An 18,422-nucleotide genomic window follows, 5' to 3' on the forward strand; every position below is an offset into this window, starting at 1 on the left:
GATAACGCTCTGTGCTCTGAGCATACAGCACCTGTATGCCTGAATAGCCCCTTACAAAGGCTTGGATTCTTCTGATTCCATTGCTCATCTGAAAAGACGGAATAACTTAAGGTAGATTATTTCATGTGATCCTGCACCCTCTGGGGAACATAGGGTCGCCAACTCTGGGTTGGAAAATGCCTGTCAATTTGGGGGGGGTGGAGCCTGAGGAGGGAGGAGTTTGGGGAGAGGAAGGATCTCAACGGTGTATAATACTATGAAGTCCGCCTTCTAAAGCTGCCATTTTCTCCAGGGGGAGTGATCTCTGTAGCCTAGGGACCAGTTATCATTCAAGGAGATCTCCAGGCATCACCTGGAGATGGACCACTCTTAATTTTTCCTGCGGCATCTTCAAGATGAACAGTTTCTTCAAGTATTTTAAAGGCTGCCATATAGAGGATGGAGCAGCGTTGTTCTCTCTAGCCCTGGAGGGACGGACCGGAACCAATGGGATGAAATTAATTCAAAAGAAATTCCGTGTAAACATCCTGAAGAAGTTCCTGACAGTCAGAGCGGTTTCTCAGTGGAACAGGCTTCCTTGGGAGGTGGTGGGTTCTCCACCTTTGGAGATTTTTAAACAGAGGCCATCTGATGGAGAGGCTGATTCTGTGAAGGTTCAAGGGGGTGGCAGGTGACAGTGGATGAGCGAGAGGGTCGTGAGTGTCCTGCATAGTGCAGGGGGTGGGACTAGATGACCCAGGAGGTCCCTTCCAACTCTATGTTTCTATTATTCTGTTCTATGATTCCATGATTTGATTTTTATTAATAATAATAATTTAATTGATTTCCCGCCACTGCCGAGTCTGGCTCGTGGCAGACAACAAATTGTCCACGCTAAGGTTTTACCCTAAGCTTTTTTCTTTTTCCTTTTTTTGGGGGGGCGGGGGGACAGGTTTCACTTTGCCAGAGTTATGGAATGTATTGTTATTCACCCAGATGACTGTACAACTGAAAAGGGAAAGCGGGGGGGGGGGGATGCAACATGACAGAGAGGGAGTCTGTGGGAAATCCTTGAGAAAGGGAACCATGAAAGGAACTGGAGTGCTGTTAACACGTCGAGAATAAGGAGAAGGGTCAGAGAGCCACACTTGCTTAAAAGGAAAACAGGGGGAGGGAGCACGGGGGAGGAAAGAGAGAAAGAAAGCACATTTTTTATAACTCCTTGACAAACTATTAACACGGTATCGCTCTGCCCTCATGTAATCCCCTCAAAACCCCAACTATATCATGGGCTAGTAGGACTTTCTACCACCTCTTCCTTTCCAACATACATACATAATAGAACAGATAATAACAACCTAATTGTTTTTAAGCTGCTTGGTGAGCCAGCGTGGTGTATTGATTAAGAGCTGTGGCTTCTAATCTGCCAATCCGGGTTTGATTCCCCGCTCCTCCGTATGCAGCCAGCTGGGTAACCTTGGGCTCTCCTCAGCACTGATAGTACTGTGTTCACAGAGCAGTCCTGTCAGAGCTCTCTCAGCCCCACCTCCCTCACAGGGTCTCCTTTGCGAGAAGAGAAAGGGAGGACAATTGTAAGCCGCTTTGAGACTCCTCTGGGCAGTGAAAAGCAGGGTATAAAAAGCAACTATCCTTCTTTGGTATTTTAACTATATTTAGTGTTTACGATTTTATATATATTCTATTGTTGTCTGTTCACTATGATGTACTCTGTCCAGCGTCTAAAGAGAAAGGGTGGGTGATAGGTTTATTTCTAAATCAGGGCTCTCTCAGCCTCACCTCCTCACAGGGTGTCTGTTGTGGGGAGAGGAAAGGGAAGGCGACTGTAAGCCGCTTTGAGCCTCCTTCGGTTAGAGAAAAGCGGCATATAAGAACCAATTCTTCTTCTTCTTCTTCTTCTTCTTCTTCTTCTTCTTCTTCTTCTTCTTCTTCTTCTTCTTCCTTCTTCCTTCTTCCTTCTTCCTTCTTCCTTCTTCCTTCTTTCTTCTTTCTTCTTCTTCTTCATTATCATCATCATCATCATAAATAAATAGGGGCCAGATCGATCCGTGTTGTGGAGTTCAGATTTTAACAGCCTCCCGATTGCAGGCTTTTGTTTTTAATTGCAGTCGTGCTGTAGCACCTCGTTTTCTACTGCGCAGCCGACTTAGGCTGGTGAGTGGGCAAGTCGATACCTTCCGGATTTAGACCAGCTCCGTATCTCCGGGGTCACACGAGGACACGCAAGCGATTTCCTAAGCAGCACAGTGCACAGTGCAACACGGTTTGCGTCTTTGAACGCCCTTGTGCTTGGGACAGAGGGATGCGGAGCCATTCAAGAAGAGAGAAAAAGAATGGAGAGAGCTCGGCGTCCTCAGAACTTGGAAGAGCTTCTCCAGCTTCAGGCCCACACAAAGGCTGTTTTTATCTTTAATTCTGTCCTTTCCTTTGATTCCCAGCCTCAGTTTTGTCGGCGGAGAGTCCTTTGGGAAGAAGAAAACATCTTTTTTTGGGGGGGAAGGGGGGGAAATACTGCTCTGCGTCAGAGCTTCTGGGATTGTGGGACTGGAACTAATTGCATAAAAAGCAAGTTCCTGGCTTCAAAGTGACAGCAGAGTTGGGCTCCTAGAGGCAGAGCGAAGTGACCTTTCACCCCGCTTGTCGAGCAGGAAGTGCAGGAGCGCAGCGACAGCTCCCCCAGCTAGCATTTTAAGAGCCAGGAGGACCCCTGCCCAACAGGGCTCTGCCGTATAAGCTATGTTTTTAAAATCGAGGGGCAAAGAGGGCAATAAACCCAGCATGGTGTTTTCAGCGGCATGCTAAAAGCCATAGGGACGGCTGCACGAGGTTGCACCGGTGAAATGCTGAAGCACCAGGTTGGGAAAACATCCGGAGATTCTTCAGCCTGAACGGCTATAGAGATGCAAGACTCTGCTCCACTTCTCTAGGACAAGATGCAGCATTAGTGTTTGTATCACCGGCCCTAAATCAGAAGACAGAAGACTAGCACTTCTCGCACTGAGGTGAGGTGACCCAGAAGGTTCACCAAAAGAAGTTGGTTTTTTATGCTCCTCTTTTCACTACCCGAAGGAGTGTCAAAGCAGCCTTCAGTTCTTCTCCCCAAAACAGACACCCTGGGAGGTAGGTGGGGGCTGAGAGAGCTCTGACAGAACTGCTATGAGAACAGCTCTAACAGGACTGGGACTGGCCCAAGGTCTCCCTGCTGGCTGCATGTGGAGGAGCAGGGAATCAAACCTGGCTCTCCAAATTAGAGGCTGCCTCTCTTAATCACCACACCAAGCAGTTGCAATTTCAGGAGGTCCTAAGATATAATCTACCCACTTTTTCCTTCTATAATTGAACCCTATTTATTTATTCATACATTCATTCATTCATTCATTCATTCATTCATTCAATTAATTCGTCTCCAACTTTTCTTCCCGGTGGCTTAGCAGCTTATGTCCTTCTCCTCACCTCCATTCTATCTTCACGACGACCCTGCAAGGTAGGTGGGGCTGAGAAAGGAGGACTGGCCTGAGATCACCCAGTGATCTTCCATAGCACGTGTGGGGATTGAAACCCAGGTCTCCCAGATATTAGTCCAAAACTCAGAATCACTACGCATAATGGCTGCCTGCCCAAGAACCCCACTCACAAAACATTACTGCACCCATTAAACTGCTCTCTGTCATGGTTTCTAGGAGGTGGCTTTTAAGGATTTAATTTTAGTCCTAAATGATATTTATTTGCTCCCAGGGCCTTCAAAATGGAGTTCTTCCGCCAGGCTCTTGGTTGGGGCCGATGAAATATGAAACCTCTAATTCTAATGGCTTCCACCTTCCCCACCTACCATCATTCATGGTTCGATTGTGGAAGATCTGGACAACCACCTGGCTTGAGCTAGACGGCGGGAGCTATGAACTGCTAACAGCTTATTCAAAGTTTTTGCCGCTATTTTAAATCGTTTTAATTCTGCTTTGGTGTACTTTAAAATGTGGTTGAACGTGCAATAGGCTGCATACTGCTCAGAGCTCTAGGAAGTATAGAAAATGAATAAACTAAACTAATTATCTATGTAAATTGTGGGGGTTTTATACATTTTATATTCTTCTCAGCTGCCTTGAACTGACCAAGAAGGGCAGGCTACAATGATGATGATGATGATGATGATGTAGGAAGAGGAGGAAGAGGTGAAGAAGGAGGAGGAGGAGAAGATGATGATGATGATGTATTACAGGGCAGAGCTAGAGGAGGTGGTGAGCTCCCCCTCACTGGCAGTCTTCAAGCAAAGGTTGGATACACACTTTTCTTGGATGCTTTAGGATGCTCTGGGCTGATCCTGCGTTGAGCAGGGGGTTGGACTAGATGGCCTGTATGGCCCCTTACAACTCTATAATTCTATGATATACAGAAGAACTGCTCTTTGAGGATTGCACAACATTTTCCCCCTCCTATAAAGATAATAGTCTATATTATAGATGTATTTGGGCTTACAAAGGGTTAGGTACCATCGATATAGAGATTTATTGCTTCCCCTTTTAAAATGGCATATATTATACTCTGGCATCCTTACTGGGGGGGGGGGGGAAGTATTCCAAAGTGTCACCTGGAATAGGGTGTTCAGGGTGACGCCCAAAGTGATTTTGGAGTGTTTGTCACAGTGGTTCAGGAGGAGAGAGAATTTAATGGGAGTGTATTTCATTAGGATATTAGGATGTCACAGGCCTCCACTGGCTAGATGCGGTCATTCTGTTCCAGCTAATGGGTGACTGGCAGTCTTGTGAACTCACCCAGGGTCACCCAACTGGGGCAGGATCTGGCACAAGAGCACCCATGGCCTCTGCCGTGTTTTACGTCAGCTGCAGGAATGAGGGTGCAACCAGAACTTCTCTTTCCGTCCTAACTAGTGTGAATAATTCATGCCTGGCCTCTTTGTAACATTTCTCTGCAATACCCAAAATTGTATCGGTAGTCAGCTTTTACTATGTCATTTCCTTGGGCTGATTTGAAACGGTCCCGGTAACATGTTCCTTCTGTCTTTTTTTATAAACCCTCTTTATATTTTAATTATCCTCTTCTCTACTATCTCCTGCTTGAAGTTTTTGAACTGTGTGTGAATGGTGTATGAGCAGTTTATATATATAGGTATAGACATATAAAAGAGAGGAAGAGAGGGGTATATACGTATATATATTGTGTGTGCATATATGTGTGTGTGTGTGTGTGTAGTACAGGGGTCGTCAAACTGCGGCCCTTCAGATGTACATGGACTACAATTCCCATGAGCCCCTGCCAGCAATATCGATGTTACCTAACCCTTTTACTACCCCGGCATAGTATATAGAAGCACAGAAGGGAATCCAGGATCATCTAGTCCAACCCCCTGTACAATGCAGGAAATTCACAACTACCTGCCCGCCCACAGTGATCCCAATCCAATGTCCAGATGATGCCCCCCCTTTTAAAAAAAACAATCCCTGGCCAGTCTGGCCTGAAATAAATTTGCTTCTCAGTCCCAAAGTGGCGAAGGGCATGCAAGAAAGGGCCACAAGAGCCAAGCACTGTCTGTTCTACCCACCATTCACAATCTAAGTTCACAGAATATAGAAAATGAGAGATGTATACTGGACAGTAGACTGGACTAGAAGCCAACTGCAGACCAGGCCTAAACAGTTACATTGTAAGGTTACCAACAATGGGTTGGGAAAATCTTGGGAGATTTTGGAGTAGAGCTTGAGGAGGGACTCCAAAGAGGTCATTTCCGCCATGGTACTCAGGTGTAATTTCAGGAGATCTCCAGGCCCCGCATGGAGGCTGGCAACCCTACATTATTTTAATCCCATAGACTTCAGCGGACTCTGTTTGGGATTGCACTTTTGATTGCTATCCTTCTAAAAGGGAAGGCATGAACAGTAGTGGCAAATGCAGTAGCGGAGATGATCCAACCATTCAAATCCAAGCATTCCAATACTCATTCAACTAACCTAGACATGCTGCAAAAAGCACGAGCAACAGAGAGTAGTGAAAGAGTACTCCCATAGTACTGTTAACGCATTCTCTACACCTAGCAGTTCAATATTTCAGGTGCCCCCAGCTTCAAGGTGAACTAATTGAGAATCCTAATTTAACTCGTATTGCTTGCTTATATTGACTTGACACAGTGGCTGGACATACTTCTCCAGCAGAGGGTTAGACTAGATTGCCTGAACGGCCCCTTCCAACTCTAGGATTCTATGCTTATCTTTTCCATTTTTCTCATTATTTCAGAGAACCATGTTACATAGAACACGAGTTGTCTTCTAGTTCACTATATATTTCAATAATTCCTTTTCCCAGTTGCCTCTGTACAGTGTTGAACACTTAAATTTTTCTCCTCTAGAAAGAGGAGTAAACAACCAATCATATCCCTTGTTTTCTTTCCTCTCTTTTTCATCTCTTCTATATGTTTTTATGAAGCGATAATTATTATTTTCTGGTTTGGTTGTTGTTTCTGTGAAGCTAGCCATGATGGATTCTAAATACTCTGGTTTGATACAGAATCAGTCTGACTAGGGTTTGTTTTCCTTCGAATCCCTATAATTTAAGATGGGACTTCATCGGCAATTTCATTGCTGGGCTCTTTAGAACACCTGCTTTCGACGACAGTTTCAGGCTGTGTGTTTGTGTTTTTGTTTTGATCCGACTCCATCTGGCGTTTGGCCTGTGGCAAGAACCAAGAAGTATTTGTGGGCATGAATCGAAGTCCTCGTTCTAGCGATTGGCAGGATGAATTATGTCCTATTGATTGAAGTGCCAATGAAGAAGAAGAAGAAGAAGAAGAAGAAGAAGAAGAAGAAGAAGAAGAAGAAGAAGAAGAAGAAGAAGAAGAAGAAGAAGTTGGTTCTTTTCTCTACCCGAAGGAGTCTCAAAGCGGCTTCCAGTCGCCTTCTCTTTCCTGTACCCACAACAGACACCCTGTGAGGGATATGAGGCTGAGAGAGCCCTGGTATTGCTGAAGATTTATACCGCTCTGCAGAGTGGTTACAGATTTGTTTTTAAAACTTATGCCCATTTAAGGGTACACTGAGCAACAGTCTGGAGAACTGCCAAAGTTTCAGCCTGACTCTTCCTCAAAAGGAGACCTTCTTTTGCCTAGTCTTTGATAACAATGTTCACGTAAGAGGAGGTTTCCACTTCTAGCATTATCCATTTTATTAATTCTGCTTTTTTTGCCTGCTGTTGCTTAATACTCCGATCTTCCCAAAGCCTCAGGAACAAAACAAGCTAACAATCTCAGTTGAAACCCATCCTAATTTAACAATATGATCATAGAATCATAGAGTTGGAAGGGGCCATACAGGCCATCTAGGCTGTTTGCTGTATCAGATATCCTAGAGCGAAATAAAAATGGGGAAGGGGGTCTGCACAGTGTCCTGTGGTACATTTTCATTGATAATTTCCTACCACCTCTTCTCTTCTGGAAGTAAATAAACCACCGAGACAAAGGTGCTCTTATGCAACAGGGAAGGGCACAATCCATTCTGTATGTGCAGTTCCCAGAGCTGCACTAGTAAAAGAGGGTCTCCACAAGATTTCATAGTCCCAAGATTTCATAATCACAAAATGTCATAGTCCCATATGTATACGGCACTGGTCAGACCACACCTGGAGTACTGTGTGCAGTTCTGGAGGCCTCACTTCAAGGACGTAGATAAAATTGAAAGGGTACAGAGGAGAGTGAGAAGGATGATCTGGGGCCAAGGGACCAAGCCCTATGAAGATAGGTTGAGGGACTTGGGAATGTTCAGCCTGGAGAAAAGGAGGTTGAGAGGGGACATAGCCCTCTTTAAGTATTTGAAAGGTTGTCACTTGGAGGAGGGCAGGATGCTGTTCCGGTTGGCTGCAGAGGAGAGGACACGCAGTAATGGGTTTAAACTAAAAGTACAACGATATAGGCTAGATATCAGGAAAAAATGTTCAGGGTAGTTCAGCAGTGGAATAGGCTGCCTAAGAGGTGGTGAGCTCCCCCTCACTGGCAGTCTTCAAGCAAAGGTTGGATACACACTTTTCTTGGATGCTTTAGGATGCTTAGGGGTGATCCTGCGTTGAGCAGGGGGTTGGACTAGATGGCCTGTATGGCCCCTTCCAACTCTGATTCTATGATTTGCAGTGCAATTCCAAACAGTTACCTCTTTCTATGCTTAGAATAGCATTGTCAATTGAGAGAGTTGGGGGCGGGGTTGGTAGCCTACTTTTTATTCCCCAAAGGAGTCTTAACGTGGCTTACAACTGCCTACCCTTCCTCTCCTCCCAACAGACACCCTGTGAGTGAGGTGGGGCTGAGAGCTCTGAGAGAACTGTGACTCACCCAGCTAGCTGCATGTGGAGGCATGGGGAATCAAATCCGGTTCTCGAGATTACAGTCCGCTGCTCTTAACCACTACACCAAGCTAGCTCTTATAACATGCCAGCCGTTACCTATGATGAAAAGCCCGTAAGTTTCTCATATAGGGTCTACTGCCTTGTTTCCCCCCAGATCCTCGTCCTCAAACGTTATGATTACTTTTTCTCTGTGTATCAGGCTGCACATTTCTTTAACTGTAATTCCCATTTAAGGAGCTCCTTTCCAAGTAAATTGCCAGCTTGGTGTAGCGGTGAAGAGGAGTGGCTTCGAACGTGGCGAGCTGTGTTTGATTCCCCACTCTTCCACATGCAGCCAGCCGAGTGACCTAGTTAAAATCTTGTTAGAGCTGTTTTCACATAGCAGTTCTGTCAGAGCTCTCAGCCCCACCTACCTCGCAGGGTGTCTGTTGCGGTGAGAAGAAGGGAAGGAGATTGCAAGCTGCTTTGAGACTCCTTCAGGTAGTGAACAATGGTTCTTCTCTAGTATGCCAGGTTCCCCAGTCACCTCAATGCAGAGGAACTCTTGGGTGCACTAGCTCTCGGGATTAGCATAACCGTTAATTAAGATAAATGTATATGCCTGTGAGTATTCGACAGGATTATTTCCACTGACAATAAATCTGGGGGGGAAAAACCTTTATATTATGTACCGAGCCTAACTGCAATATTGACACCTCAGGGCTGAATAAGGCTCTCAGATAATGGCTGATGTCAATCAAGAACCAGCAGTCAAAATCTATTCAGCTCATGCGGTTGATTGTTGCATGGAATATTGATCTATGATTTTGAAAGCACACTGCGCAAAGTCCCAAGTTCCAGTGATGCACAGCGAATATTAACTTAATTGACACGTCAGTTATGTCTGAATGGGATTTGTGTCAGGTCATAGACACAAGCATAATATACAATTACCGTGCCTAGTCCCCCCCCCCCCAGTTTTGAAGATAAAACAATTGCTCAGCGGATTAACAAATGATAATAAGGTTTAATGTCTGAAATTGAAACCCGACACATTTCGAGGCAAAAGGAAGACATGTTTTGAGAAAATATTGTTTGCAAGACAGGATCACTCTACTACATTATTGGCACAGAAAAATACCTTCCTTCCGTAAAACAAAAGCAAATTGCAACACACTTTAACACAAAATATTAACTTACTGTAATTCTAGGACAGCTCAGTCCAAAGAGACAATAGTTGACTCTGGCAAAGATCCAGCTCTTTAAATTTCACTGTGCATTTAACCCGCCAGTAGTAATTTATCTTCTCGCGGTGGATCCTATCTTAAAAACAGCTTTCCCTGAAATTCTGTGCTCATGGCACTTGTGAACAAAGCTGGGCTACAAAAGCATGTTTAACAGAACACTCAATTGCTGAGTCATGTCCCATCTTCATGATATCCCATCTTCATGATAAAGCAAATGCTGTCATTGACTAAGGCCTTTGATTCAATCCCCGGCACTTCCCATTTCTGATAACTGGGTCAAGAAAGGCCAGAGCTTGGATCCCCACTGAACACAGTACACAGTGAGACTAGCTATCAGGCAGATAGATAAGTATGTAGAGAAGGAGTGGAAAGGTGCATAATTTGCATTCATCCCGTGGCTAATCAAGTTGGATTTTCTCAGGTACCAGGTGTTTTCCTACCCCTTGGTCTGCCAGGGTTGCTGTCAGTCAACAACGCAGCCCTTCCAATTGGTATAGGACAGGTTTTCTCAACCATGGTTTCGTGAAACCCTGGGGTTTCTCGATGGCCCTGAAGGGTTTTCCAAATCGTTGGGAGTTAATTACATCTTTATTTATGCCAATAAAAGGTTACTGACTGACTGACTGACAATTACATCTTTGATACATCTTTAAAACGTTAAACATTTATCAGGTGATATGATGATATATGGTCATGTTGACCTGCTATCCCTCCCAAAATGAACGATGTTGGTCCTGGAGGGGAAGGGGAGGGGCCCCAGGTGGGTGTGTCCACAGCTCTGCTTCCCAACCATATTGCGCACCATTGTGCTACTTCTATGGTTCCTTGAAGGCTGAAGAATGTTTCGGGGGCTTCCTGAGAAAAGCTGGTGTACAAGATTAACTTCCGTCTGATTAGTGGCATCCCAGTTACAGCAGCTTATGTAGCTGGCTCGCAACACATTTGCAGTGAGGGTGCCAAGTTTCTAGTTTCTTACTTTTCGCAAATCCTGTATGGCTCTTTGGAATGATCTGTATGGGCGGTACGTTACAATATAGAACACCTCACCTACAGAAGTATTATGCATTGGGTCTGACCTACATCCAGAGACATTTTCTTAGCAAAGATGTATTATTTTGCACACGCATTGGCTTTAAGCTGTCTGACACTACCTTATGATGATTATAAAAAGCAAATACAACGTCAACATTTATCTTAACTGGTATTACAATAGTTGGTCTTTAAGGCAGCACTCCTATGCATGGCTTACTTGGGAATAAGTCCATTTAACTTAACAGGATGCATTTGTTCAGGGGAGGGTGTTGGCTCAGTAGTAGAGCACCGGATTGGCAGGCTGAAGTTCCTAGGTTCAATCCCTGGCATCACCAATTGCAGGGATCAAGTAGGAGGGGAGGGGAGGAACTTTAATCGAGGAGAGCCACTGTGAGTTTTTGTAGACGACAACACTGATGGACCAATGGCCTGGTTCAGTATATGGCACCTTCATAGGTCCAGGTGTGTATTTCCAAATAAACTTGCATAGGGCCATGCTGAATAAGTAAAAATGGCTACATATGAATTATGAACAGAACTGTAACATTACAGCAGGAAGACTACGCAATGACATTAACAGTCCAGAGTACCTTCTTCAATGGGTTCAAACTTTGCAATGAGATCAGAAGCAGTTGTTTCGCTAGCGTCTGTCTGAAATTGCTGATTCCTAAGAAATCCAACCAGATCTGAAAGTTGAAGAATTTTGTTGTTTCGAGAGTGAATTTTGAAGAGGTCATGAATTTCACATCTGTGCGCTATAGCCCGATAAATTCCTCTAAAATCCTCTATTGTGATATGTCCTGTCTTCAGTGTATCACTTGCCTACTTAAAAAAAAAAAAGAGGGGGGAAGGATCCTAATTATGGACAAAGACTTAACTTCACATAAGAAACAATTGTGAATAAAATAGAAAAAAAACATTTATATATTTTTAATTTTTTATTTATTATCATAACCATTAAAAGCCACACAATTCCAATAAGCACAAAGCAATAAAACAGCATTCTGTATTACTCTACCCAAAACAGCATCAGGTGCCAGTTTGGTGTAGTGGTTAGGACTGCGGACTTATAATCTGGCATGCCAGGTTCGAATCTGTGCTCCCCCACATGCAGCCAGCTGGGTGACCTTGGGCTCGCCACGGCACTGATAAAACTGTTCTGACCGAGCAGTAATATCAGGGCTCTCTCAGCCTCACCCACCTCACAGGATGTCTGTTGTGGGGAGAGGAATGGGAAGGCGAGTGTAAGCCGCTTTGAGCCTCCTTCTGGTAGAGAAAAGCGGCATATAAGAACCAACTCTTCTTCTTCTTCTTCTTCTTATCCTAAAAAGTACATCTCTGACTCTCCAGCATCGTCATCTGATGATGTTCCTTGCCTCACAAATGTGCAAGGTAGCTGGGAGTGACCGGCTCAAGGTCACCCAATAGGTTTCAAGCCATATGGAGATCTGGATCTTGATCTCCCTCCCTAGAGCACAATGGAAGCTCTATTAGATGTTTTATGTCTAAAAGCTCTGAAAGAAACTGCTCTGCGAAGACTGGGACTATCCCAAGGTCACCCAAGCTGGCTGCATGCGGGGGAATGGGGAATCAAACCCGGCTTGCCAGAGTAGAACCTGCCGCTCCTACCCGCCGCATCAACATACACTGAAATTCTTAAGCCATTTATTTCAGACTACTTTCACAAAAGTCAGCGATCTAACTCCGCCATGGAATCTTACCAGGTAACCTTGGCCAATGACATTCTCAGCCTAACCAGAGACTGTGAGGATAAAAGGAGGAAAGGACGAGAACATTAGCTGCTTCGCATCTCCAACTTTTCGCCGCATCCCAGAGCAAAGATGTTGTAAGGAGTTGGGAGTGGCACAATGCCAACTCACCGCTATTCGATGGGCTGAGAGTTCTGGCCCAGGCAAGAGAAACTTCTTTGTCATCTAAGGAGCAATGGAGAAATTCCTATGTACCGTAGATGCAACGGGGAATTTTCTCCTTTCCATCCCATGGGCTTAGAGGTGAGAGGCTCATTCCAGAATGATTGTCCCCATGGAGACAGATCACGATGGAAAATGTCTGTGCTGTATCCTAAAAGCTTGCGTTTGCACATGAATCTCCAATGTTAAAGGTGTATGTTGTTATTTTGTCAGTTGAGCCGTTTCCAGGAATTCAGTGTGGTCCTAGCTTCTCTTGTAACTAGGGTTGTCAAATCTGGGTACATAAATTCCAAGAGATTTGGGGGGATCGAGCTTGAGGACAGTAGGGGCTGAGGAGGGGAGACCTCTGCTGGGTAAAACGCCATAGGGTTCACCCTTTGGAGCAGCTGTTTTCTCCAGGGGACTGATCTCTGTCACCTGAGGATCAGTTGTCATAGCAATGCCACTTGGAGGTTGGGAACCCTAACTCTAACCCGTATCTGTCACATCTGTTAAAAATCTAATGAAAAATGACATAATTGTCACTCCAGGGAAACCATAATCTGTTCATTAACACTCATAGTTTGCACTGCATATAAAAGACATTAGGCATGATCTATTGTAAATCGACATTTCTAAAGCCCATTGATTTCAGCAGGAGAGATTTCAGCATGTACTCAATGCTCCTACTGAATTCAATGGAACTTCGAAATACTTAACTTTGAATAGAAAGTGCCCTGAGTTCTCATCATGAATATTAGCAGTGCTCACCCAGTAGTTTGTGTAAATGAATGAGCTATAAAAGAGGGGAAAACACACGCACACACGCACACACACACACAAACACAAACTTCAACTTTTGAACTGAAGAAGTAGATAAGAAATGGAACCAAGGGAGGGGCCAGAAAGGATATGCTCTGACTCTTGCTAAATAAATGCAACAGAAAGAACATTTCATATATAAAAAGGTAAAGGTATCCCCTGTGCAAGCACCGAGTCATGTGTGACCCTTGGGGTGACGCCCTCTAGCGTTTTCATGGCAGACTCAATATGGGGTGGTTTGCCAGTGCCTTCCCCAGTCATTACCGTTTACCCCCCAGCAAGCAAACTGGGTCCCCATTTTACTGACCTCGGAAGGATGGAAAGCTGAGTCATCCTTGAGCCGGCGGCTGGGATCGAACTCCCAGCCTCATGGGCAGAGCTTCAGACTGCATGTTTGCTGTGTTACCACTCTGAGCCACAAGTGGCTCTGACATGTAAAATAAAAGGGTATGAGCCATGCAAAATGAAATTATTTGAAATCCCATAGATTTCAGTGGGGGAGTTAAGCACTTGCTGAAATTTCTCCCTATTCAGAACATAACAATGCTCTGTTTTGGCTGGATCATTCCCAAAGTTTATGCATCTGAAAATGACAAAGGTATGTATTGTACAATAAAATGAGCTTTCACGATGTGTGCTTTCGGCTGCAGCTGAGCCTTCATTCTGTATAGAGGCTTTCCCCACAAATAATTGTAAAAATGAATCACATGCTAAAATCTTCACTAAACGTTGTACATGGTTGAGATCCCACAAAAAATACAAGTTTACAGTTTTTAAGAGGTAAGGAAAATGGGCTCACGATTCTTGTCTTGTGAGAAAGAATTTAATTCACCGCATGGAACCTATGAAAGGTTTCTGCCCATTGAAGGGGAAATATTTAATATGCTTTTGATTTTATTTTGGTTTTATGAAAAGGGTAAATACAGTAGTGCATTTGACGTTATTATCGTTAAGTGTTTCCTTTGATCTTCCGCTTATGTTAACCATTTGATTTTGAGTGACAACCAATAGGTAGGCAGACGATGTAAAAACATCTTTGTGCTTTATTGAAATGAACAGTCCAAATTAAATCTGATCATTGTGAGAGTTAGACAATGCCACTAAATCACGCATTGTTGGAAGTCAGTGGGAGACTGGAACAAAATGAAAAAAAAAGAAAGAACTATATCACATAATAACTGTAGCCTGCCACAAAGAGCTTATTATCTGAAATGCAAAAAAGAAAAAAGAAGACACCTCCAATAGAGACCATTCCATATTTTTATATGCATATAAAAAACAAAAGATTGTTCCTTGTTGTAAGTGCTATCAAGACTGTAGGAATACAAAACAAGAATATGTTCCTGTGAAAACCCCCTAAGCTTAGTATGCAAAGTGTAACATCGATCGTTAACATCAAGCTGAACAAAATGACACAGTAAGATGGCCTAAAACTGACAGCCACGAGGTTCCACCACTGTGGGTGATGGTCAAAAGTGCCATCAGCTGCAATTGACTTGCAGTGACCCTGTAGTTCTTTCGAAGCAAGCAATGGATGTTCAGAGCTGGTTTGCCATTGCTGGCCTCTGTGTAGGACCCTGGACTTCCTCAGTCGTCTCCCACTCTAGTACTAACCAAAGCTGATCCCGTTCAACTTCTAAGAACTGCCAAAAGCTGGCTCTTCTGGGGCATCTAGGTTAAGTCCTCAAGAGAGGTAGTATACAGTTGAGGCCAGAAATGACACTGAAATTCTGACCTGCCCAAAACATCAGCCAAGCTTTCACTGTACCTGACATCTACACTGCTCCACTGGGAAATTGAAGACGGTTTTAAATGAATCTGATTTTAGAATGTTTTAAAATGACAATTATTGTTATTTATTGTATATACTAGGGGCCCAGCCTGTTGAATTCAGGAATACAATGGGCGCTAGATTAGAAGTGGAAGAATTCTGTGGATGGCCTCCTCCTCTCCCCCCAGGACCTAGAAAGGCTGCAGGCAGCTGTTAGGGAACTCACCGGCAGGGGCAGCTCTCATGCAGTGAGGATCTGCAGCCTCTGAGCCTTGGAAGGAAGTGGAAGGTGGAGGGAGGGGTCAGGAGTGGGTGACATAAGGCGTTTTGCTGTTCATTGGACAAACAGGCAAGCCAGTTGGAGGAGGAGGCACTTAGGGGCGGGACAGCCATCCTGAGTGGGTGTTAAGCACTGAGTGGCACTTAAGCCATAAGACACGCTCCTCCTCCAAGAACTTACTAGAAATATTAAGTGGAACAGATATATGTGTGTTTTTTTTTCCTGCCCTGAGCCTTCAGGGAAGGGTAGGTTAACAATATTTTTTTTATTATTATATGCCTTTTGCAAATTAGCTGGTAACATAACATGGTCATCAGTCCCTCTGTTCTTTTGGCACACAGTGAACTACCTTTACAACATGCTTTTAAGATAAAGCCAACAGATTCATCTTATTTCTATAATCATTCAATATCGCCAGTTTTCTCACCTTAAAAATGTACTTTACATGAACATAATCAAAAGGGATGTCAAATTTGGTAAGCAGTTCCAAGGTACTTTCAAAATTAATCCTTCCTTTCCTAAACTTGTCATGGATGACGCTTAAAAACCACGTAAAGGGAAAAGCTAGTTAAGGAAACTGGCAACATATTAAACATTTTGCAGGCTTTAAAAAAACAAGCTGTGGTTGATCAATGATGCTTCTTACTTATATAGTTTCCTCAGTATATAGGACACCAAGACAAGCAACAGAATAAAAATACATACCCATGTCCCAACATGCTTTTAATCAAAATTTCCACTGTGGGGGCATGACCAAAAGCTGGAAGGTGGAAAAACACGTTACCAAAGAACAGTGATGAATGGGAGAAGCAGGGGAAGATATTCCCTACCTAAGAGAATGCGTAAGGGACACGTTTGTACAATAACCATTCATACTCAAAGATATGCATAAAAGGACCCAAAGTGCCTTACAGAATTATAGAGTTGGAAGGTACCATAGAGACCATCTAGTCCAACCCCCAGCCTCAACAGGGAACATTGCTTTTGGCCTCTGGTAACCTGACTTTGGTTAGGGAAGGAGAGCAAGAATTTTTCTATACCCTTTCCTATTTTCTCAGTATCAAATTTTATACTAAATTTGGGGAAAATACTGGAGGGGGGGCCGAGTGGGTTTTGAAATTGCTTACAATGTACCATAGTACAAAGTTTGAGTCCAGTGATACCTTGAAGACCAGTTTCCATGTAGTCTTCAAGGTGCTACTGGACTCCAAAGTTGTTGCTTCAGACCACCTGACTCTATTGCTTAATAGTGTTATGTTGATGGCAATGTTTAAATTAATAACATTTTAATTTGGTTACAAGACCGGCATACAAACCTTCCCCTCTTAAAGTGCCGAATACACTAGAATATACATTATTCTCATTCTCATTTTCGCTCCATCCCAAGTCAGGAAGGGTGATTTCCCCACTTTGAATAAAACTGGCTTTATTTAAAGGTACCACAGGACTCCAACTTTGCTCTGTTGCTTCAAACCAAGATAGCTAGCCATGTGCATATTCCTGAAATAGTAAAATAATCTATGCCTTCCTTTGGGGCATCAACCTCCAAGTGGGACCTGGAGATCTCCCAGTATCACAGTTCATCTCCAGGCTACAGTGAGGTCACTTCCATTGAAGAAAATGAGTGATTAGGAAGGGGGAGGCTACAGTATTGCAGCCTCACCCACCCCAGGTCCTTCTCCTCCTCAGAGTCCACCCCCAAATCTCCATTAGTTTCCCAACCTGGTTCTGGCAACCTTATCCCCCCCCCCCCAAGTAGTTAGGGGTCCCCTGCCGACCAAAGCAGTCATCTGCAGTCCTACCAATTTAGTGGTCTGAATCAATATAAGGCAGCTTCAAGGGGACCTTTTGGTATTCCTACAGGCTGTAGGAACCTATAGTAAGGGTGTCTTTCCAGATATCCATGAATCCCAATTCCTATGAGCCACTGCCAGCTGTCAATTGCAGAGGCTCATGGGAACTGCAGTCCACAGACAACTGGAGAGAAACGCAATTTGCCACCCCTGCCATATAGTTTCATCAAGCTGTAGCTCTCCAGATCTCCATGGTCTCCAATTCCCATAAACCCCTGCCAGCATGGCCAACTGCAGGGGCTCATGGGAATTGGAGTCCACAAACAACGGGCCAGAGAATCAATTTGACCACCCCTGGCTTACAGGGTGGCCAAACTGTGGCTCTCCAGATCTTCATGGACTCCAATTCCCATGAACCCCCGCCAGCATGGCCAATTGCGTGGTCTCATGGGAACTGTGGTCCACGGACGTCGGGCGCCCCGCAGCTTGACCGCCTCTCTCGCCCTCCCCGCGCCCCGTTTCCCAGCCCGGGTCGGACGGCGGCAGGAAGGATATCTGGCTTCCATGGCGGCTGCTCTTCATGGCCCTTCGCGGCTGCTCCTCACTGCGCGGGTCTCCTCAGCCCCCCGCGCCTCATAGCCGCCCCCCGGGCCCGCCAGGGGAAAGGGGTGCCCGCCCCCCGCAGCACCTCCGCGCCGCGCCTCCAGACCGCGACTGCGCCTCAGCGGCCGGCGGGGGAGACGAAGGGCGGGGCGGGGCGAGGCGGGCGCGTGGCAGGCACGCGGGCTCTGTGGCGTCGCCCGGCGCCGTTCCGCGCCAAACGTTCTGGCACGAGCGCGTGACGGGCAGCTCCCGGCGCCAACCGGGCGGGGAGGATGCGGCGCGGTCCCACCCCCTCGCTCCCCCTTCTCCCCCCACCCTGCAGCGTTTTTTTAAAAAAAGGGGGGGGGGAAATGAACCCTCTTTTGCCCCAAGTGCCAAGCAGTGCAAAAAAATATAAGAATAATAATAATGCTACAACTAATAATAATAGGAGCAATATATGGCCCCTTCCAACTCTATGATTCTATGATTCCCTGTCATGATGGTAGTTCATAGTCTGAGGAAGGGTGCTTGCACTCGAAAGCTCACGCCCTGAATAAATCTTTGAGGGTCTTAAAGGTGCCACTGGACTCTGGTTTTATAATAATATAAGAGTAGCCTTGGGTATTTGGAGAGCTGCAGTTTCAGCACCCCTGCCCTATGCTGTTC

General features: G+C 44.9%; 1 protein-coding gene across 6 annotated transcripts in view; it reads right to left on the reverse strand.

Annotated features, from left to right (window-relative positions):
- The window catches only part of LOC143838578 (1-phosphatidylinositol 4,5-bisphosphate phosphodiesterase zeta-1-like), a 54,832-nt gene extending 36,906 nt beyond the window's left edge, over nt 1-17,926 (reverse strand). For 2 of the 6 annotated variants that reach the window (XR_013231425.1, XR_013231426.1), the window contains exons 1-3: nt 17,727-17,926; nt 15,806-15,929; nt 11,186-11,417 (exon numbers count right to left, since the gene is read on the reverse strand). Coding sequence is in view for 2 of the 6 variants with exons in the window: in XM_077340110.1 (XP_077196225.1) it covers nt 11,186-11,417; nt 15,806-15,929; nt 17,727-17,737 (367 nt within the window). In the remaining 4 variants the exon portion in view is untranslated. Of the gene's footprint in view, nt 1-11,185; nt 11,421-15,805; nt 15,930-17,726 lie in introns of those variants that run through there. The other 4 variants (XM_077340110.1, XM_077340111.1, XM_077340113.1 and 1 more) reach the window with 3 other exon arrangements.
- Nucleotides 17,927-18,422: the final 496 nt, after the last annotated feature.

Source organism: Paroedura picta, chromosome 5 (genome assembly GCF_049243985.1).
Source record: "Paroedura picta isolate Pp20150507F chromosome 5, Ppicta_v3.0, whole genome shotgun sequence".
Taxonomy (NCBI): Eukaryota; Metazoa; Chordata; class Lepidosauria; order Squamata; family Gekkonidae; genus Paroedura; species Paroedura picta.